The following is a 21,768-nucleotide window of genomic DNA, read 5'->3' on the forward strand; positions in this document are numbered from 1 at the left end:
CCAATCGAGGTGTGGAGATGCCTCGGGGACATAGCTGTAGTATGGTTAACCAAGCTGTTCAACCATATTTTTCGATCGAACAAGATGCCTGATGAGTGGAGGAGAAGTATATTGGTACCGATCTACAAGAATAAAGGGGATATTCAAAGTTGTACAAATTACCGAGGAATTAAGTTGATGAGCCATACTATGAAGCTATGGGAGAGAGTTATCGAGCATCGCTTGAGAGCAATAACGCGGGTCTCTATGAACCAATTTGGTTTCATGCCCGGAAGGTCAACCATGAAAGCCATTTTCTTAATAAGACAAGTTATGGAGCGGTATAGGGAGAAGAAGAAGGACCTACACATGGTTTTTATTGACTTGGAGAAGGCTTATGATAAAATACCAAGGAATGTTATATGGTGGGCGTTGGACAAACATAAAGTCCCAACGAAGTATGTCGGGCTCATTAAGGACATGTACAGCAATATTGTGACTAGAGTTCGAACAAGTGATGGAGACACGGATGACTTCCCGATTAGGATAGGACTACATCAAGGGTCAGCTTTGAGCCCTTATTTGTTTGCTTTAGTGATGGATGAGGTCACAAGGGACATACAAGGGGACATCCCTTGGTGTATGCTTTTCGCGGACGATGTAGTGCTAGTTGATGAAAGCCGGACAGGAGTGAATCAGAAACTGGAGTTATGGCGGGAGACTTTGGAGTCCAAAGGTTTTAGACTTAGTAGAACTAAAACTGAGTATATGAGATGTGACTTCGGCACTACTACTCGGGAGGAGGAAGATGTTAGTTTGGAAGGTCAAGTAGTGCCTAGGAAGGATACCTTTCGATATTTAGGATCAATGCTACAGAGGGACGGGGATATTGATGAAGATGTTAGCCATAGAATCAAAGCAGGGTGGATGAAGTGGCGGCAAGCGTCTGGTGTCCTATGTGACAAAAGGGTACCACAGAAGCTAAAAGGCAAGTTTTATAGGACGGCGATTAGACCTGCTATGTTGTATGGTGCAGAATGTTGGCCTACGAAAAGACGACATATTCAACAGCTAAGTGTCGCGGAAATGCGTATGTTGCGTTGGATTTGCGGTCATACAAGAAGGGATCGAGTTCGGAACGATGATATACGTGAGAGATTAGGGGTAGCGCCAATTGAAGAAAAGCTTGTCCAACACCGGTTGAGATGGTTTGGACATGTGCAACGGAGACCTCCAGATGCACCGGTGCGTAGTGGAATCCTAAGTCAGGATAGTAACGTGAAGAGAGGCAGAGGAAGACCGAAGTTGACTTGGGTAGAGGCAATAAAAGGAGACTTGAAAGGATGGAATATACCTAAAGACTTAGCCTTAGATAGGAGTGCTTGGAAGACAGCTATTCATGTGCCTGAACCTTGATTGCTTCTGTTGGGTTTCAACTCTAGCCTACCCCAACTTGTTTGGGACTTAAAGGCTTTGTTGTTGTTGTTGTTGTAGAAAATAATGATTTTAATAAACTGAATTTCGACAAAGTTATACTTTCGTAATTTTGTAGTGTCATTCTCACAATTTCTTAATTACTGCATTGAACAGTATTAAAAAATCGGAAAAAGGTATGCCGAAGTTTTTTTTTTTTTGACAACAATAAAGCATGCGGATTGCGGAAGTTGGCTGTAGCCCCTGTAGCTAGCCAAAATCGGTTGTGGTAGTTGTGGACTGTGGTGGGCCCATTCCAATTTCCAGCCAATCATGCTTGCCGCTCGCTCGCCGGAGCTCCACCGGCGGCTGGCGCCGCTGATTCGCCGCCTACTTCACCCCTCTCTCCAGAAATACTGGCCGCGCCACTGCAGCAAGGTCACGGCGCACGCGCGGTTATGTCTGCCTAGTCGCCGCCCGGAGCCGGGACGAAAAGGAGAAAGCGAACAAGGCACCGCCGCACCGCTGCTGCTTCCGGAAATGTCAGAGCGCGAGGTATGATCACGGAGACGCCATGAACCCTCAAACCTTGCTGAGGGAGAGGTGAGAATGCCTGGACTGGATTTCGGTGGGGTGCGCTCTTATGGTCTGTTGCCTGTGTGCTGTGCCGGCTGAAAGGCAGGCGCGTGGAAGGTGTTTGAGGAAATGCCGCTCCCAGCGTCAACTTCCTGGAAGGGCTGGGACGCAGGCGGCACCCTCATCTCGCCACTCCATCAGCACGGTGAGCCCCTTGTCCGGCTGTTTGGCATGTTGCGCAGTGCGCTGCGAAACCTGCAAGTGACCCCAAATTGGATTGGCAGTCAGCTGGTGTCACTGTGTCAATGTCGATGGAATGGCTCTGCAGCGCTGGTGCTTGTGTAAAGTCCGCAAGAAGCAGTCAACTGTCCCCTGAGATGGTGCTGGGACATTGTAGTGAGACCCACGCGTTTGTGGAAATTTGACAACCTGCCAGAGTGCCAGATGTTCTGCCAATTTTGCTTTCCTCTGGTTCAGTCTCTGCTTTCAACAAAATTTGGTACCACTCGTGTAAGTCAACAGCTGGGATGTGGACATTCAAACCACACCAGTGGAGCTTCCAGTGCATGACGACTTGGTCACTAGAAGACAGTGAGGCTGTTTGGTTCCCAGCCAAACTTTGCCTCACCATGCATGCCCGTGCCACAAAAAAGTTGGCTGCTGTTTGGTTGATGTGTCAGTTGCGGTAGCCACACTTTTTCTCAGTTAATTTTTGTGCTCATTTGCGCCACAGGTGTGGTGCCCATTTTCTCCGCCACAGCTCTTCGGTGGCACCACACGCTGGTTGGCTGGCATTGGTTGGGAACCAAACAGTTATCTTTTGAGAAAATTGGCTGGGCGCCACAGGTTTTCTGAACTTCTAGCTTTTAGTTACGGTCAAAGTCAGTAGCTTAACTTATCTTTTGAGAAAATTTAGCTCCCAGGTACTTTGGCTTCATTTCAAGCTTGACCTTCTTCTGGGATCTCTAAGGCAAATCTGCGAGGAAACCAATCCCAAAGAGCATGGCACTCTGGACTGGTGTGGGTCAGGTGGCAAGCATGGCACAGCTTGCTGGGGTTGATGCCTATGGGCTCATCTCCATGATCGTGGAGGCTGCAAAGACGGTTAAGAGGAACCGGGAGACCTGCCAGCTGCTGGCACGCCGTGCAAGGATGATTGGGGACCTTCTGCAGTAGCTTGAAAGGACACAACTGATGCACCACATGGAGACGAGGAACCCAGTGGAGCAGCTGGAGGAGACGCTTCGGCATGCGTATGTTCTCATCACATCCTGTCGCGACAGTAGCTACCTACACAGCTTCTGTATGGGAGGGAACCAGGCTGACCGGCTTCGCGAGGTGCAGAATGAGATCACCTTCTACCTCCAACTTTTGCCCCTTGTCAGCTTTGTCGACAACACCCATACATGGGAGCGGCTTCTGAGCAGAGCTTGTCCTTTGTGTACAACGGTATGTATTTCATCGTTTTGAAGTTTATCATACTTTGTTGTGTTTCAGAAATGCTAGTTTTTTCCCTAAAGAAAAAGGACCAGTTTTTCTAGCGAATGGCATGCTCAAATCTGTTTCTAAATGCAAATTTCATCTTTTTTTTGGTTTCTTGCTGATTGTGTTAGTCACAGACTAGCCTACTGAAATTATGATCTTACACAACTCAAATCTCAAGATCATGCAACTGCTGGAGCCTATAAAAGTTATAATAAAAATATAATTCAAAGGAACTTATAGAAGCAGCATGTACAATAGCTACCTATTATGTCAAGGGAAACATGTGAGTAAATCTTCATTTACCATGCTTCGTACTAGAATTAGGATTCAAAATGTCGATGGAAGTTTGTTGCTAGAATATTTGCTATTCCCTCTATTCCAAATTATAAGACGTTTTGGCTTTTCTAGATTCATAGCTTTTGCTATGCACTTAGATATAGTGTATGTCAAAATACATAGCAAAATCAATGTATCTAGAAAAGCCAAAACTTATAATTTGGAATGGAGGGAGTAATTGCTTTGATAATAGTTTCTAAGATATAAGTGATGCAGTTAGGCACAAAGGATCTTATCTGTCATCTTTTCTTTTTACATCATAAGGGAAGCAAAGATGAGTTACATGCAGCACACTATGTTGAAAATGGAGACAGGTATGGTATCCCTTTTCTCTTATCAAAGTCATGGACTGCCTTCACTTGTGCATTCAGACATTGCAATCATGATTCATTTTGCTGCCGTATATTTCGTGTGTAGACTGGATAATGCACTAAACATTATCACTCCAACACCAGACCTGTCTTCATATTATTTATAAAGCTATAATTAAGGAAAGGACTGTGACTCGATGTGAAAATTATGCAGTATCTGTGCAAAATATGGCCGAGTGTACAATTCTGGTGCTGATGCTTAAGCCATTCAAACTCTTCTAACAACAGAGTTACCATGTGTAATACTATCCTGATAAAGAAAATTGTGAACTCATCCACCGTACGTGCAAACACAAATGGAAATTGCTTTTTAACAGCCAAAATCTTGAGTTCCATTATTGATATAGCCCATAATGTTCAATATATGCGCTACCATGTTAGGCTCAGATCAGAGGCCATCAAGGCAACTAAATTAAAAAATATAGGAAGTCATCCAACCCTAAAACCTTTCGAAGAGAAAACGGAAGGTATGCTATGCACTTACTTGACAGTTATGCAATATTTTCTAGTTACTGCCAAATTTGCAGTATTATGTTCCTGCTGACACTCATTGGGAGTTACTAGGATAATTGTTTCTACTATTAAGTACATGTACATCTATGTAATTTAGGAATATAACTTGCGTTAATATATGAAAAATATACATATCATAATATTTGTTATGTATTTATGCCTTGCCTTTCAATAGAAACGATATCATATAGCATAATCTTCTAGAGATAATTCAAGTAATGATTATCATTGACAAAGTTGGTTTTCTTTGAATTAGTCCTGAACATAGGAGGATTAGTAAATCTCGTTGGTGGAGCAAAAGGAGCAGAGTTATCATATTTTAGTTTCTCACAGATTTTGGCTGCTACTTAAAACTTTTCAGAGAGAAATTTGGTTGGACATGGTGGATTTGGCTATGTTTACAAGGTAATTTTTCGTCAAGACACCTTTAGTATGGGCTTAAGTAGAGCACCTTTATCAGAAAACATCTCAAAATGCACTCTCAACACGGGATGGGCTACTCAAGCATAGCACCTTGCTTGGGACCTTGCTTGGCTTTCAAGGGTTAAACCAAATAATTTGCTCCATTGGGCTAACAGTTGCTTTAACCAGCAATTTGTATTATCTGACACCTGGAAATTTCTTTAAGCTCCCTCGTACATCTTTGGATATCTTCTTTAACACTGACACTTAATCTTATTAGGGCAATCTCCTTAATGGTCTTAATGTTGCCATTAAAAGATTTGATACATCTTCATTTCAAGGTCCACATGAATTCAGAACTGAGATTGATGCCATTCCAAATCTTCGACACAAGAACATAATTGATCTGCTTGGGTATTGTGTTCAAGGAGAAGAAAAAATACTTGTTTATGAATATATGCCAAATAAATGCTTGGCATCTATCATTGCTGGCAAGTTTTTGTTAACTTAATGCCTCTTTCATCTTTTCTGTTCATTGTTCGGCAAGTACTATTCCTGATAGAAATGTATTGATGTTTTTTGTAGATGAAACAAAAAGGGTGTTGCTAAATTGGTCCTTGCGTCTTCAAATAATCAAAGCGATAGCAGATGGTCTTGATTTTCTACATGGGCATTCTCATACGTGCATTGTCCATAGGGACATAAAAGCAAGCAACATCCTTCTGGATCATGAAATGAATGCTAAGATTAGCGATTTTTGTCTGGCATTAATGTTGGCTCCAAATACGACTGCAAATGTTGTTGTTCTGGGCACATAGTAAGAGCTCGTCCAATACACAAATCAAGATATAAAATCAATCTTGTTATTTTTTCATTTTAAGTGTTCAGCATGTGCATTGGTATGATAATCCTCTCCACCACTAGTGGCTATGCAGATCCTGAATATGTTGCTACTGGTAACATCTCGGAGAAGGCAGCCGTATATGGCTTTGGTATAGTACTTATTGAGATAATAAGTGGAAGGCTGATCCGGTCTTATACTATGAAGGCAGATGGCACTCCAGAGCTACCACTTCATGATTATGTAAGTATTTGTTTTTAGTTAAAAAAGGCATGTCCACAACAATATCTTAATTTGCAGCACAGTACTAATAATAAATGGTGTCGCTTGTTTTGTGACAACAAATGTGCCAGCTCTTTTGTTTTTATCAGGAAAAATGTACATCTAGATGACTTCTTTTTCTGAGTCCCCTTTTCTAGACAACGAAATTTCTTGTGTATACTTGAACTATGATGGATCATGTCTGAGAAATTGTTTGTTTGTAGTATTGTTTGTCCTCAAAACTTGTGATACTAGTGGCAGTCCCTTGGCCCTCCCAGCTGCATAATCTCCTTTTTCCTTATTCTTTAAAAACATGACTCTTGAAGTGGACCGTGACACATAAGGGGGGGGGGGGGTTGTGTGTAAATTAGGCAACTTAAAATTCTAACTCTAAACTATAGCCTCCTTTTCTACCTTTAGCAAAACCTATGCAAAAGATAAACTATCTAAATGTGCAACTATGGTTTTGCTAATGTGTTGCTATCTCTACCGCAAAAGGAGTAATGTAATCAATGTAAATGCGGAAACTAAAGAGCAAGGTAGAGATATGCAAACTCCCGTCGATGACTCCGGTATTTTTACCGAGGTATCGAGAAGCGCGCAAGCTTCCCCCTAGTCTTCGTTGGAGCCCCTCGCAAGGGCCAAGCTCTCGGTCGGGTAACTCCGTGGATAGCCTCGGGCCTTCCCCACGCGCAAGTGGGTTTCCGACGTGCCTTCCGACAAGCTTCTCCCGGATGCTCCCCGCCGTCTTCACTATTAACCTTTTGGCCGAAACGCGGCGGGCCTTGTTCCCTCCGGTACACGGTGGCGGCCACACCACAAATACGGTTGGTGTGATCTCGCAAGACTACAAGCCCCTCCGATGTACAACAATGGTGCGCGCAAGCACTGAGTGGTAAGAGGTATGCAAACCTCACTAAACAATAGGCCTAAACCTATAGTAAGCGCATAAGCGGTGGTCTAATCAACCTAAGCACTTCGCAAAGCACCTACGCTAATTACCTAATAAAACACTAAGCATTATGCAAGTGGAGATCACTAAAATGGTGTATCAACACCATTGGTATGTTTACTTAGCTCCACACACCTCAAATGACCGGTTGTGGGGTCTATTTATAAGCCCCACTGAGAAAGTAGCCGTTGGAGACGAAATCCTGCTTTTCTGCTACTGACCGGACTCTGACCAGCGTCCGGTCAGCACTGACCGGACGCGTCCGATCACGAAAATGGCTCTCTGGAACCTTACTGATGTTGACCGGACTCTAGCACTCAAGGTCCTGTGCAGCGTCCTGTGCAGTGTTCGGTCGCTACGGTTGACTCTACTGTTGCCGAGCCTCTTGATCGGAGCGTCCGGTGCAGCGTCCTGTGCAGCATCTGGTGCATCGGAGCGTCCGGTGCAGCGTCCTGTGCAGCGTCCTGTGCATCGGAGCGTTCGGTCACCTCTATGAGCTCGTTTCTTCGTGATCTTGCGTCCGGCTTGGTTTCTGTCTTCGTGCTTAGACTTTGCTTGATATCTTGGGTCTTCTCTTGTGCTTCTAAGGTCTTGCTTATGGTGTTGATCATCGGATCATCACGTCGCCTTCGTTCAAGTCACGTCTTGCATCCTATTGAACTACAAAATAATCACTTGCAAATTTATTAGTCCAATTTGGTTGTGTTAGTCATCAAACGCCAAAATCCAAAGTAAATGGGCCTAGGGTCCATTTTCCTTACAATCTCCCCCTTTTTGGTGATTGATGACAACACGACCAAAGCAAGCAAATAATAGAATTTTAAAATTTAAAAACTACCTACTTGCTATGATGCAATGCAAGGGGCAAGATTATATGATGCTAAAAGATATTTCTTGTAAAACTAAGGAATATCACATCAAAACTTATCTTGCTCTTGCAAATGTCCCCATGTGGCATTATGGATTTAAGCCTTGCTTTCTATAAATTTTTCTCATTCCATAGGCAATCCATAATCCACTCTCCTCTCTTTCTCGGACCATTATAGTATAGCTTTTGATCCTATAAATTAATGCTTGCTTTTGGTCCTCTAAATTCTTCCCCTTTGGAATCAAACACCGAAAAGAAAGACATTAGTAGCACAAGGGAGGGTCAAACTTTGTGATCCTTTGTGTGTAGAGTGGAATAGGTCACCAAATTTGACTATCATATTATATAGATTAAGCTCCCCCTAAATATATGCATACATATGGTAGAAGGCAAAGCATATGCATAATTGATAAATTATTGCTCAAGGAAATTTAATCTATATAATGCATGGAGAAAGCATATAAATATCAAAATGAAATCAACATGATGATATTGATTTAGAAATACCACATATGGAACCCAATTTGATTTCTACCACTTGCAATAGGTGGTGGATATTTGAAGTATGATGCTTAACTCCGGGGACTCTATTTTTCTTGCAATGAGACTACTACACATATGATAAGCTTGAAAAGGCGTTAGTCTCAAGGCATCCAACTTGTAGAGTAACCTCTCCCTAAATTTATGCACACAAGTGTGAAATACTTGTAAGAATCATGTACATTGATTTTAGGATCAAAATACCACTTGAAAGATGACATCACATGAATGTGAGAGTCATTTTTAAAGATGATATTCGGGAGAGATTATCTATAATTTGGACTTTGACACATATTAGATGAACAATTGTAAGACAAGCTATGTGCCGTGCTCCTAGATAATTTTAAACCATGTAGGTTTGCTCCAAGGGTTAAGAATAAAACCGAGCAAGCCTACCATAAGATATACCTAGTATATGCATGACAAAAGATATAATCATGCAAATGCAAACCTAGGCATGAAAAACTAGATGCTTAAGGATACCATTTTGTAAGAAATACCACTTGTAGGAAATACCAATTGAAAGTAATAACATCTAGTTACCTAACATGGGAAGGGGAATTTGGGTCCATAGTATTCATTTACCCACATGGCAATGACTTTGTCCATCATGATGCACCCCATGAAATGCATCCATACTTTGCTAAGTCTCCAAATTCCCCGAAATCTATTGGACTTCTCACTTTTCTTTTGGGATCCAAATCTTCTTGGTGCTCTTCATGTTGGAAATGATTTCTTTTGGCACCCAAAAGCGTTTGACTCCATTTTTGGCTTGCTTGTTCATCTTGATGGTCATCACCTTGTCATTTTTCTTCTTCTTTAACAAGTATGGTGTGGATGCCTTCTTGTTCACCTTGTTGGTGTAGATGTTGGAGAGCTTGCTTGTTTGCTTCTTCTCTTTTTTTTTGCTCTTCCCCCATTCTTCACCTTGCACTCATAGGACTTGTGATCTTCCTTGTGGCACACGTAGCAAACCACGATTTGTTCTTCATCAAGCTTTTTCACTCCCTTGACGGTGTTATCTTGATAAGTTGGGCTTGCTTCCCCTTGCCTTTCACTTGAGTCAAGTCCTTGGTGAGGTGAGCTACTTCTTGCTTGAGTTGCTCATTCTCCTTTGCAACCTCTTGTGTGTATGTATCTACAATAACTTTCTCAACACAAACTTGGTTGCACAAAGATGAGTTTAAACATAAATCATTACAAGAAGTAGAGGCATCCTTTTTAGACATATTAAAGATAGAACTTTTCTTTTTAGATGTCTTGGTAGGGGTTGTACTAACGGCTTCAAGCTTAGCAACTTTGTTAGTTAGCTCATCACAATATTTGCACATGTTTTCTATTTTAGCAAGCAAACTTTTATAAGCATCTTATGAGCTAGCTAACTTTTCTTTTAATTTTTCATTTTTCTTCACAAGTTGCTCATCATTAATTGTGCATGCATTTGTTGTTGCACTAGCCTTAAGTTGCTCAATTTTAGTAGATAGTTTAATATTGAGATTAGCAAAGTTCCCATATTGTTCAAGCAAAGTTTTATATGCTTCTTGTGAACTATGTAGCTTCTCTTTTAATTTTTCGAGCTTCTTTTGTTGACTAGTGCAAACTTTAACATAATTAAGATTTTGTTGTACAATTTTATCATAAGAAGGCATTTCATCATTACTATCACTCTCACTAGAGGATGAGCTTTTGTTACCTCGTGCCATAAGGCACATACGAGAAGAGCTTGATGATGAGTGCTTGCGCCTTCGCCTCTTGTGATTGTGTTCTTCTTCACTTGAAGAATCGTCCCATGACCTTATTGATATGAGGGCTTGGTTCTTGCATGCCTTCTTCTTTATCTTGGGTGTGGGCTTGTTTGGACAAACTTCTACAAAGTGTCCCAACTCGCCGCATCCATAGTATCCTCTCTTTCTTTGCTCATTTATTTGATTAGTGAAAATGAGATCTTGGATTTGGATGGGTACACCCTTGACATTGAGCCTTTGGATCATCTTCTCCACCTTGTTGATAAGTTTGATTGATTCTTCATCAAGGTCGGAGGTGGAGGAGGAAGATTGATCATCATCACTTGAACCTTCATCATCCTCATCATCCTCATCTTCTTCTTCATCTTCACTTGAGGAGCTTGAGCTTGAGCTTATCTCAAATTGCTTGCCCTTCACCTTTTTCTCGCTACATGCGAGAGATTTGCCTTTGCTCGATGAAGAGGCTTCTTGACCCATCTTACGTGACATTTCAAATGCCACTATCTTGCCAATGACTATGCCCGGGGTCATGGTCCTTAAGTTCTCCATGTTGTGAAGGATGGTGATGATGCTTGCATATTTCTTTTTGTGGTAGCACGGAGATGATCTTCCTCACGATGTCCGCATCATCTAGCTTTGTTAATTCTATAGAATGGAGCTCATTGATAATTAGATTCAAACGAGAATACATATCACGAACAAGCTCATCATCATTCATTGTAAAGGAATCATAATTTTACTTAGCTAGACAATGTTTTTGCTCACGGACATTACTTGTGCTGTCATGGAGCTCTTGGAGTTTTAATCAAATTTCATGTGTCGTATTTAAAGTGAACACTTGGTTAAACACATCCATACTAAATGATTCAAACAAGCAATTATTAGCTCTAGCATTGAAATGCATTTCTTTTTCATCACTTTTTGTGGGTTTTTCGGGATTCTTAATGGGTTTCATCCTGTCACGAGTGACTCTCCAAACACCCAAATCAACTGCCTCAAGGTAGCAAGCCATTCTAGCTTTATAATAAGAGAAGTTAGTGTCGTCAAAGTACAGAGGCCTAGAGGTATCCATCCCAACTACTCTAAATAGCGTCGGCTCAACGACGGTTAAGTCAAAGGTCTAAAATGAGCCAACCGGCTCTGATACCAATTGAAGTGGACTGTGACGCCTAAGAGGGGGGAGGGGGTGAATTAGGCAACTTAAAATTCTAACTCAAAACTATGGCCTCCTTTTCTACCTTTAGTAAAATCTATGCAAAAGATAAACTATCTAAATGTGCAACTACGGTTTTGCTAATGTGTTGCTATCTCTACCACAAAATGAGTAATGTAATCAATGTAAATGCGGAAGCTAAAGAGCAAGGTAGAGATATGCAAACTCCCGTCGACGACTCCGGTATTTTTACCGAGGTATCGAGAAGCGCATAAGCTTCCCCCTAGTCGTCGTTGGAGCCCCTCGCAAGGAATCCCTCGCAAGGGCCAAGCTCCCGGTCGGGTAACTCCGTGGATAGCCTCGGGCCTTCCCCACGCGCAAGTGGGTTTCCGACGTGCCTTCCGACAAGCCTCTCCCGGATGCTCCCCGCCGTCTTCACTATCCAGCTTCCGGCCGAAACGCCGCGGGCCTTGTTTCCTCCGGTACACGGTGGCGGCCACACCACAAACGCGGTTGGTGTGATCTCGCAAGACTACAAGCCCCTCCGATATACAACAATGGTGCGCGCAAGCACCGAGTGGTAAGAGGTATGCAAACATCACTAAACACTAGGCCTAAACCTAGAGCAAGCGCATAAGCGGTGGTCTAATCAACCTAAGCACTTCGCAAAGCACCTACGCTAATTACCTAATAAAACACTAAGCACTATGCAAGTGGAGATCACTAAAATGGTGTATCAACACCCTTGGTATGTTTTCTCAGCTCCACACACCTTAAATGGCCGGTTGGGGATTCTATTTATAAGCCCCACTGAGAAAGTAGCCGTTGGGGACGAAATCCCGCTTTTCTGCTACTGACCGGCTCTGACCGGACGCGTCCGGTCACAAAAATGGCTCTCTGGAACCTTACTGATGTTGACCGGACTCTGGCACTCAGTGTCCTATGCAGCGTCCGGTGCAACATCCTGTGCAGCGTCCGATCGCTACTGTTGACTCTGCTGTTGCCGAGCCTCTTGATCGGAGCGTCCCGTGCAGCGTCCTGTGCAGCGTCCGGTGCATCAGAGCGTCCGGTGCAGCGGAGCGTCCGGTGCAGCGTCCTGTACAGCGTCCGGTCACCTCTGTGAGCTCGTTTCTTCGCGATCTTACGTCCGGCTTGGTTTCTATCTTCGTGCTTGGACTTTGCTTGATATCTTGGGTCTTCTCTTGTGCTTCTGAGGTCTTGCTTATGGTGTTGATCATCGGATCATCACGTCGCCTTTGTTCAAGTCACGGCTTGCATCCTATTGAACTACAAAATAATCACTTGCAAATTCATTAGTCCAATTTGGTTGTGTTGGTCATCAAACATCAAAATCCAAAGTAAATGGGCCTAAGGTCCATTTTCCTTACAACTCTTTCAATATGTCATTGAGGAATGGTCTTTTTCAAAAGTCATCAATGCTAACAATTAGGGATTCCAGTATTTTTTTCAGGCACACAAGCACCGAATGAAGCTGCACAGGTTTGTTGATCCATTGTTGCGCGTGAACGGGCATGAATGGGCTCAGATTCTGGAATGTGTGAGGGTGGCACAATTATGTATTCACCATCTTGCCAAACATCGGCCTACCATGTCAGAAGTTGTCACCATGCTTGGCAGCATCAAGGTGGCGTAGAGGGCACACGGCAAATAATAGGCCATTGTATTGGGAATACTAAATCTGATTGTAGTTTCGAAAGAGCAACAAAGGAATAGTTGCAATGTTAAAAGTGTCAAGTAATTAGCTACTCCAACTAAGGTCTTGTTTGACTGCACTTGTATCCATTTCATTCCACGTGTTAGAGTGGAGATTATCAAGTTTTCACCTCAGTCCACTGCGACATATGTCGAATGGGGTGGATACGAGTACCGCCAATCAAGACCTAATGTTTTTTTCCCTGTAGGCTTTGAATGGAGATAATATGTACGCCATCATGATCGTGTAAACATCATAGAGATATATGGGGCTGTTCAGTTTCTAGCCACAATTTAGCACAAGCAACCTTAGACAAGTGTGGCTAGAAAATTTGGAGCCACATATTGCCATTGTCTAAGAGAATCTTGTAACACTTTTTTACTCTATGCAATGTGGAGCCTAAAAGAATCTTGCCTATGTTTAGTTGTCAACCAAACAATTACCAACTTGGTTATACTTGCCTAAGGTTTAGTGTGGCAAAATGTAGCTAGCAACCAAACACCTCAATAGTTATTGTAAAATAGTTGGCAAGTTGGTCAGAGCACACACACAGTGATGAGTTGAGTGACTGTTTCCAACTTACAGTTACAGAGCTGGTGAGAGGTCCCTTTCATGGCTTCTGTTAGCAGTGAAGTATTAATGCTTAGGTGATCTGCACCTGGGAAATCTTGTTGAATAATTGAGCAGAGAGCGAGGACGAGGGTCACTTCGCTGGAATGGTAATGAGTCCATGCTGCTGCTAATTTAGTTTACCTCAAGTTGGAATGACTGACTCCATAGGCATGTTGAAATTGTCACAATGACCAGCCAGCAACCACACGTCCCTGCTGCTGGACAAATTAGACCGCCGAGGCAGGCTACCATTTTTTTATATATTATTTTTTTGATAAAAGGCAGGCTACCATTGATGTATACTGTGCGGCAAAGACTGAAGACCGATGAGGAAGCAGCCAAATGATGAGTCCAACTTGGCATGTTTCAAACCTTGACAGTTCAGTCTCCACCACGTTTAGCGCCATTTTTCTCAAATCATTGATATAGGCCCTGTTCGCTTGTCTTATGAGCCGTACTTTTTCAGCGAACAAACAGTGTTTTTCTCTCACAAATCAGTGAACAGTACTTTCAGCCATGGTTTTTTTCAGCGAAGCGAACATGGCCTAGTGTATACAAGCGTGAAGCTTCCTGGAAACCACATGTCTTGGGTTTTGTTCATACATGTCGGCATCACAGTTTCAAAAATAAATATTTTTAATGGCATGGGCACGGCGTTATCACTTTCACACTGGTCAGTCTTTTTGGCTACCAAATCTTGGCCTTTTTATGTTCTCACCCACTCAACACCACCCTCTTCCCTTCCATCTTCCTCAATCATCCAGTACTTCCCGGCTACCACTAAAGGTCTAAAGCAAACCAAGGCAAGAACGAAGGAAGATGGCTCTGGTCGGGCAGGTGGCAACGGTGGCGCAGCTGGTGGGCGTGGACGCGTTCAGCCTCATCACCATGATCGCGGAGGCTGCACAGACGGTGCGGCGGAACCGCGCCGTCTGCCATCAGCTGGCCCGCCGCGTCGAGATGATCGGTGGCCTGCTTCGGCGGCTGCACGACCAGGACACGCAGCTGACGCAGCTCCCGGAGACACGGACCCCCGTGGAGGCGCTGGAGGAGACGCTCCGGCGGGCGTACCTGCTCGTGCGCTCCTGCCAGCGCCGCGGGTACGCGTACCGGTGCTTCATGGGGGCGCGCCACGCTGACGAGCTCCGTGAGGTGCAGGGTGAGATCGGCTTCTACCTCCAGCTCTTCCCCCTTGTCAGCTACGTCGACGCCACGCTCAACTGGGTCAGGCATCTCAACAACAAGCAGGCTTCTCATGACACTCCTTTCCAAGAGGTACAGCCACCTGTTCACAACTGCTAGTTCTCTACTGGTTGCTTGCTTCTGTTATGATATTTAGCAGAAACAAACAAACAAACTCTAGCACCGTTAGGAGGTGGGCATGTCGAAATTTTCCTGATTCTTGAGTGGATTAAACTAAACTGTCTCAGTACCAAATCCCTGCAAATTCCTCATGGACTTAATTTCCATCTTCCAAATAGGTCCTCGACTGAAATCCTTTTACCATGCTTTTTGTACTTGTACATATGTTAGTGTAAGAGACATATTAATAGCATAATTCTAAGGATTCAAATCAGGACCTGGATTTCTGTTACAACATATCTGTGTACGTACAGGATCTTTGGAATTCTATTGTTATTCTGACACTGACAGTAAGAGATTCAGATCTGAATAAGAATTGAATTGTCGATTGTGCAGCATGCTCAGTTTTATGATTTTTTTTCTTTCCTGGAGAACTCATGTGTTTGCCCTCTGTTATTTGTATACAGGCACCTATGGTAAGACCATGTATTGTGCCGTTCCTGTTTCTCTCGTGCGATGGACGCTGCTTAGCAATTATTCAGGGAGTACGCATGCCTTGGTATATGGTATAGCGAACACACACGGTTTGCACCTCCTCTGCTAATGTTTCCTGATGTGTGTATCTGTGAATTTTTTTCTTGTGTCAATGCAGGGTTCGAAACACATTACTGACTTAACTCTTTCTCATCTTATCTTATTAACACAAAACAATGATCTAGCTAGAACCTTTTCATTGGGAACCCCTAGCTAGTATCCAATTGTTGGTCCTCTTTTTCGGATCACTAGCTGTTGAATTCAGGCGAAAATGCATTTTTGTGTGCGAAATAGGTATGTTGAATTTTCCTTTCCTCGCGGGATCAACACATTCAGAGTTACTACCTGACCAACTCTCACTCTCGGGCACTGATTTACTGCTCGAGTTTTCTGATGACCTGTTTGCATACATAGCTTACCTTTTGGTTCATCAGGAGTTCAAAGTTCCAGGGTCGCAGGCACTGATGCCGGCCCAACCGATCCAATCCTCGAGCCTTCAACAGATTAGGAAGGACGACAAGGACCACATACGTCGTGCCCTCGTGGCACTTACTTCACATTCTTTCAGGTTACAAATTTAACAAACGCAATTCACTATGTTGTCAGTCTGCAATAATCTCATCTTCTCATTCAGTGTACGTCGTGCCCTGATGCCCTGTCTGTGTATCTTCAGATTTTCTGAAGCAGAGCAAAACACAAATGTTGTTGCCACTGAAAGCTATACCCAGATGAAGAAAGGTGTCATCTGGAAGAGCGATAATAAGGTTCATTTGTCATCTAGAAGTGTCAGCTGCTGTCAATACATATCATTCTTTCCTCTTCAGTTCAGTCCACACCGAAGAACTGAACCATGAAAACGTCAAAAAGATAGACGAACTGCGTGTTCCAGCCGAAACCTCCGTAGCAGAGATAGATAGCAATAGTAATCAAGATGTCAGACATGTCTTGATGTCATTTTTGCATTGTTATTTTGCAATCATTACTCACTGATGTACTACTAGTACCTGAGTCTCAAATTCCTCAAACCTGTACAGTTACTCTTTTCATGTTATTTTGCAATCATTACCCACTGATGTAGACCACAGGCAGAGTCATGCTGTCGGGTTCATAAACCCGGGGTCCCTAATGAGCCCGCTTCCCAGCAAAAGCTCGGCCCAGCATACGGCATTACAAACGACGCGCAACTCTTGGGCCAGCCAGATACCTAACGATAGGCCAGAAGAGCGATCCAGTCTCCGACCGGAAGGCCTGGCCAAGGAGGGGACGACGCTCGCTTCCGACTTCGACCCGCTTCTCCGACCGGGAATACACCAAACCTCTGCTTACGGCTCTACTCTGACCGGCGCGGTCGGAGCTGACTGGGAACGACCGACCAGGGACGCCCGTTCGGTGAGGACCCAAGAAATGAGGCGGAGCAGATAAGGTAAGGCGCTCAAGTCAACCGCAATACCGAGGACCGTACCCTGCACACCTGCAGGGCAATACTGTCAGGCCATACCAGAAGGGTACTTTGCAGCCTTCCACACATGTAAGAACACAAACAGTGTTGTAGGCGCCGACATTTGTCCTACAGTATGGTAGGCGCCGACATTTGCCATACCAGAAGAACACGATGGAGCCTGCCACATGCATCTGAGCGTCAACAATATTGTGGGCGCCGACAAACTGTCTTGTACCCGATGGCGTGGGCAACAAGACTAAGGAACACTCTCTTTCTCTCTCTCTCTAAACTTGTAAGACCATTCCTTTCACCTATAAAAGGGGACGCGCTCTCTCCCAACAAAAGACGATCATTCCGACTCTCCCTACTAGCTTAGACATTCTGAGCACCCGAACAGCTTCATGGCTCTAGAACTCTAAAGCTACACAGAGCATACGTTCCAATACTTAGCGCACGTAGAAGCTCCCATCACTCTCGGTCATTCAGTCCAGAGTCCGACAGGACCTCTAACACCCCCCATCTTATTCCCACTCGTTTGTAACCCCACAGTAAACCTCGAGCACCTGGGCTCAGAAATAAAGTCACCGACCAACTCAAACTAGACGTAGGGCACGTTGCCTGAACCAGTATAAACCCTGTGTCATTGAGTGCTAGGCCACATTCGATCACAACATACAACAAAATGACAAATATTTACTTGTTGGTCACTTTTCGCACCGATAGTTGGCGCCGTCCGTGGGAGGACGCCGTACGTTCACGCTTTTGGTCATCGGATGGCCCACCTTTCCGCCATCTTCGTCATGACGGGCTCAAGCAATATGACTTGCTTCGGCTCGCTGGAGTTTCCCACACTCTTATCTATTGGGATGTGGGTTCCTCCCGTCTTCGAGCTGTCCCAGACCTTCATCTTCGGAAGCATGGACTTCGTCGTCGACCAGCTCGGCGTACTTCGCCTTCGCGAGGAGACACTTGTCCCGGCGCCCGTCGGAGGAGGAGCGCCCTCTGTCGGCTCTAGACCACCCAGCGACCTTAACGACGAGACACCTGCGCTTCGCTCTGAGCCCACGCTGGGCTCAAATCCCACTGTGAGTAACGTACATATTGTTCTTTACTCGCTATTTAATATCTTCCGCCAACATTCAAGAGGGACCCCGTTGTCCCTACCGCAACTGCCATGCAACCGGTTCCCCTATGGCCTCGCGTCCCCCGCGGACGCGTATGCACGGGGGCTCCGAAAGATGCGGACGCCGCCCCCTCTCACATCCGAATTCATGGGGATGGTGGGCTACGCTCCCGCCTCTTTCCACGACCTCATGGATGATGAGGTTGAAAGCGATGGCTTCAGCATCAGTGATGTCATGGCACCTAGCCACCCTCTGTCCTAGGAGTGCGCTATGGCGGACGCTCCAGGACAGCCGCTGGTGGTAGCAGAGTCTCTACAGACTCACACCCCTCCAGACCCTCGTGCGGAAGCCCTTGTGCGTGTGCAGGAGCACGGCGAGGAGCTATGATAAAGGCGACAGAGCCAGCCGCCACCTACGCCGACGCGCTCCGCACAGCATGCTGCGCCATGCACGTGTAACCCATAGTTCGCTCGGGCTAGACAGAACATCGTCGCTGCGGCGATGCTTCTGCGTGGCCTTCCCAAGCCCGATGACCCCAGGAGCAGGCGATCCACCGGAACCTCCGAGCGCTGGTGGAAACCGCCGCCGTCCAACAGGCGGAGAGCTCCATGTCGTGACACCGACTTGCGGTCTCTCTCCTTATCGGGGGAATGGGGGCGCACCAGTCACACCGCTCCAGCCTCTCACCACTACAGTCGCCGGGCGTGGAACAGGAGGATGCAGCTACACCATGGCCTGACCCGGCGCCCGCTCCACACCGACCACATGTTCGCGATTGGCTCGGGCCGAACCGAGACGCTCGCAGCGCCATCAACAATCGGCGTCAAGCCCGGCGTGATGATGACGTCCATCAAGGGGCGGTAAGAGCATGCGGCACGGGCCCCGGTCGGACCATTGAGGGGAGCGGGGAAACACACCCTAGGCATGGTCGCCGACCAGACGACCGGAGTCCCAGCCCAGACGGCCCGGGACCACGGGCCTTTGGCCGTCGCATCTAGAGAGCGTCGTTCCCATAGCGCTTCCGACCACCTACCAACATCGCCAAATACACCAGGGAAATGAATCCCAGTATATGTCTCGAAGACTTCCGGCTCGCCTACCAAGCCAGAGGGGTGGATGATGACTACTTCATCATTCAATACCTCCCCATCTGCGTGGGGGAACATGTTCGAGTATGGCTCGAATTCCTCCCGCCTGACAGCATCTGCGACTGGGCGAATCTCAAGAGAATCTTCATCGGGTATTTCTAGGGGACATATGTCCATCCTGGGAATTCCTAGGACCTCAAGAGCTACCAGCAGGACCCCAATGAGTCCATGCGGGATTACATCCATAGGTTCTCAAAATGATGCAATTCCCTTCCTGATGTCGTTGACACGGACATCATCAGCGCGTTCCTCTCTAGGACAACCTGTGAGTCCCTGATCCATAGGCTCGGCTGTTGGAAGCCCCGTACCACCTGTGACCTACTCGACGTCACCATGAACCACGCCTCTGGTGAGGAGACGGTTGGAGCGGTCTTTAGTGGAGGCTAGGACAAGGGCAAGGCCAAGCACGAGGACCAAGATGAGGGCCCCTCCACGTAAAGGGGCAAAAAGAACAAGAAGGATCAGCGCCGACTGGCCAACTCTGCTTTGGTCACCGCGGCCGATCGTGCAGGCAAGCAGACCTAGCAGGACTAGCCTGACCAGTTCGACAAGCTCATGGAGAGCCCATGCACCAACCATGCCTACCCCCATCAAGCACCTCTACAAGGACTGTGAACTCCTCAAGCGCTTTCTGCAATAGACCGGTGGACCAAAAGAGGGAAAGGGCAAGGAGGCAACGGCCAAGAAAGGAGGCATGGCGGGCAAGGATGGGGACAACTTTCCCAATCATGAGGAATGCCTCATGATCTTCTTGGGATCCGATGCCATATACTCCAAGCGCCAGCACAAAGTGCGCTACAGAGAGGCATGCGTCGCTGAAACGGCCATCCCCTGTTTCCTTAGCTGGTCAGAATCTTCGATCACTTTTGATCAGAGGGACCATCCTTCCCATGTCACCAGACCAGGTCGCTACCCGCTCATTATCGACCCCATTGTCTGCAAGAAGCGCCTCACCAAGGTGCTGATGGACGGACGCAGCGGCCTCAACATCCTCTACGTCGACACCCTCGATGCCATGCGCATCCCCCGGTCGAATCTCCGCCTAGTGAGCTCTCCCTTCCATGGTGTGATCCCGTGGACGCAGGCATACATGCTCGGGAAGATCGACCTGCCCGTCACATTTGGCGATCGAGCCAACTTCCGTTCGGAGGTCCTCACCTTCGAGGTGGTGGACTTCCCAGGGTCCTACCACGCCATCTTGGGGCGGCCATGCTACACCAAGTTCATGGTGATCCCCAACTACACCTACCTCAAGTTGAAGATGCCAGGACCGAATGGCATCATCACTGTGGGTAGCACCTTTTCGCACGCCTACACATGCGACCGCGAGCATTACGAGCTCGCCACTGCCGTCATCAACTCAGCCAAGCTCTCTCAGCTCAGAAAATTCGTTGACTCCGGTGGTCCCAGACTACAAAAAGCCAACCTCCTCGACTGCCTTCTACCCAATCGAGGAAACTAAGGCGGTGGGGATCGACCCCACTGACCCAACCAAGATGGTGCGGATCGGGGTTGACCTCCTGGCCAAATAGGAATGCGAGCTCACCGACTTTCTATGCGCCAATCATGATGTCTTTGTATGGAAACCTTTTGACATGCCAGGCATACCACGAGAGGTTGCCGAGCATGCATTACGCATCGTCCTAGGCTCAAAGCCCACCAAGCAATGACTGCGTCGCTTTGATGATGAGAGGCGCAGGGCCATAGGCGAGGAGATCGCTAAACTCTTGGCAGCTAGGTTCATCAAAGAGGTATACCACTTCAACTAGCTTGCCAATCATGTTCTTATTAAAAAGAAGACCGGGAAATGGAGAATGTGCGTTGATTATACTGGCCTCAACAAGGCGTGTTCGAAGGACCATTTTCCTTTGCCACGCATAGACCAAATAGTCGACTCCACCTCAGGATGCAAAATCCTCTCCTTTCTGTATGCCTACTCAGGCTACCACCAGATCGTGATGAAAGAGTCTTACCAGCTCGCAACTTCATTCATCACCCTGTATGGTTCATATTGTTATGTAACCATGCCTTTCGGTCTGAAAAACGCTGGCGCCACCTATCAATGGTGCATGTAGCAATGCTTCGCTGACCAAATCAACCCACTCGACCAGCCTGACCAAGTAGAGCGGCCAAAACTAACAATCACCATCTACGTTGATGACATAGTGGTCAAAATGGCTCAAGCTTGTGACTTGATCGCGAACTTGGCCGCAACGTTTACGAACCTCCGAAGGTTCAACATCAAATTGAATCCTAAAAAATGTGTTTTCAAGGTTCCAAAGGGGAAGCTGCTTGGATGTAACACCCTAAAATTTGCTCCTTTTGGAAATATAGTTAAATTGATTTAATTTCGCATTTTTGTGCTCATGAAACATAGGAAAATAATAATTTTTGTTATTTTAAAATTTATCATAGGGCTTAGCAACATGGTTGTGCATACATGCCGGTGCATTTGATT

General features: G+C 45.8%; 2 protein-coding genes across 4 annotated transcripts; both read left to right on the top strand.

The window, feature by feature from the left end:
- Positions 1-1,670: 1,670 nt before the first annotated feature.
- Positions 1,671-13,963, top strand: LOC136487151 (cysteine-rich receptor-like protein kinase 25). 2 transcript variants are annotated; one of them, XM_066484278.1, is made up of 8 exons: positions 1,671-3,417; positions 4,054-4,103; positions 4,542-4,627; positions 5,035-5,078; positions 5,356-5,566; positions 5,661-5,892; positions 6,000-6,159; positions 12,895-13,963. In XM_066484278.1, exons 1-8 carry the CDS (start codon positions 3,163-3,165, stop codon positions 13,087-13,089), a joined length of 1,233 nt encoding a protein of 410 aa, XP_066340375.1. In that variant the 5' UTR covers positions 1,671-3,162; the 3' UTR covers positions 13,090-13,963. The 2 variants fall into 2 exon arrangements, with proteins under 2 accessions (XP_066340375.1, XP_066340376.1); XM_066484279.1 differs by lacking the exon at positions 1,671-3,417 and having other exon boundaries at positions 3,433-4,103; positions 4,207-4,627.
- A 471-nt stretch (positions 13,964-14,434) lies between these two features.
- On the top strand, positions 14,435-16,679 carry LOC136485622 (cell number regulator 13-like). Of its 2 annotated transcripts, XM_066482468.1 has the most exons (4): positions 14,435-15,036; positions 15,531-15,891; positions 16,032-16,165; positions 16,271-16,679. In XM_066482468.1, exons 1-2 carry the CDS (start codon positions 14,581-14,583, stop codon positions 15,633-15,635), a joined length of 561 nt encoding a protein of 186 aa, XP_066338565.1. In that variant the 5' UTR covers positions 14,435-14,580; the 3' UTR covers positions 15,636-15,891; positions 16,032-16,165; positions 16,271-16,679. The 2 variants fall into 2 exon arrangements, with proteins under 2 accessions (XP_066338565.1, XP_066338564.1); XM_066482467.1 differs by having other exon boundaries at positions 15,531-16,165.
- Positions 16,680-21,768: the final 5,089 nt, after the last annotated feature.

This window comes from Miscanthus floridulus, chromosome 10, assembly GCF_019320115.1.
Source record: "Miscanthus floridulus cultivar M001 chromosome 10, ASM1932011v1, whole genome shotgun sequence".
NCBI lineage: Eukaryota > Viridiplantae > Streptophyta > Magnoliopsida > Poales > Poaceae > Miscanthus > Miscanthus floridulus.

Bases quoted from the DNA above. Each gene is read 5' to 3' on its own strand.
- LOC136487151 (XM_066484278.1), top strand. From the start codon at position 3,163: ATGCACCACATGGAGACGAGGAACCCAGTGGAGCAGCTGGAGGAGACG. The intron at 3,418-4,053 runs GTATGTATTTCA...TTACATCATAAG, and splicing joins CTTGTCCTTTGTGTACAACG to GGAAGCAAAGATGAGTTACA. The intron at 5,079-5,355 runs GTAATTTTTCGT...TAATCTTATTAG, and splicing joins GATTTGGCTATGTTTACAAG to GGCAATCTCCTTAATGGTCT.
- LOC136485622 (XM_066482467.1), top strand. From the start codon at position 14,581: ATGGCTCTGGTCGGGCAGGTGGCAACGGTGGCGCAGCTGGTGGGCGTG. The intron at 15,037-15,530 runs GTACAGCCACCT...ATTTGTATACAG, and splicing joins ATGACACTCCTTTCCAAGAG to GCACCTATGGTAAGACCATG.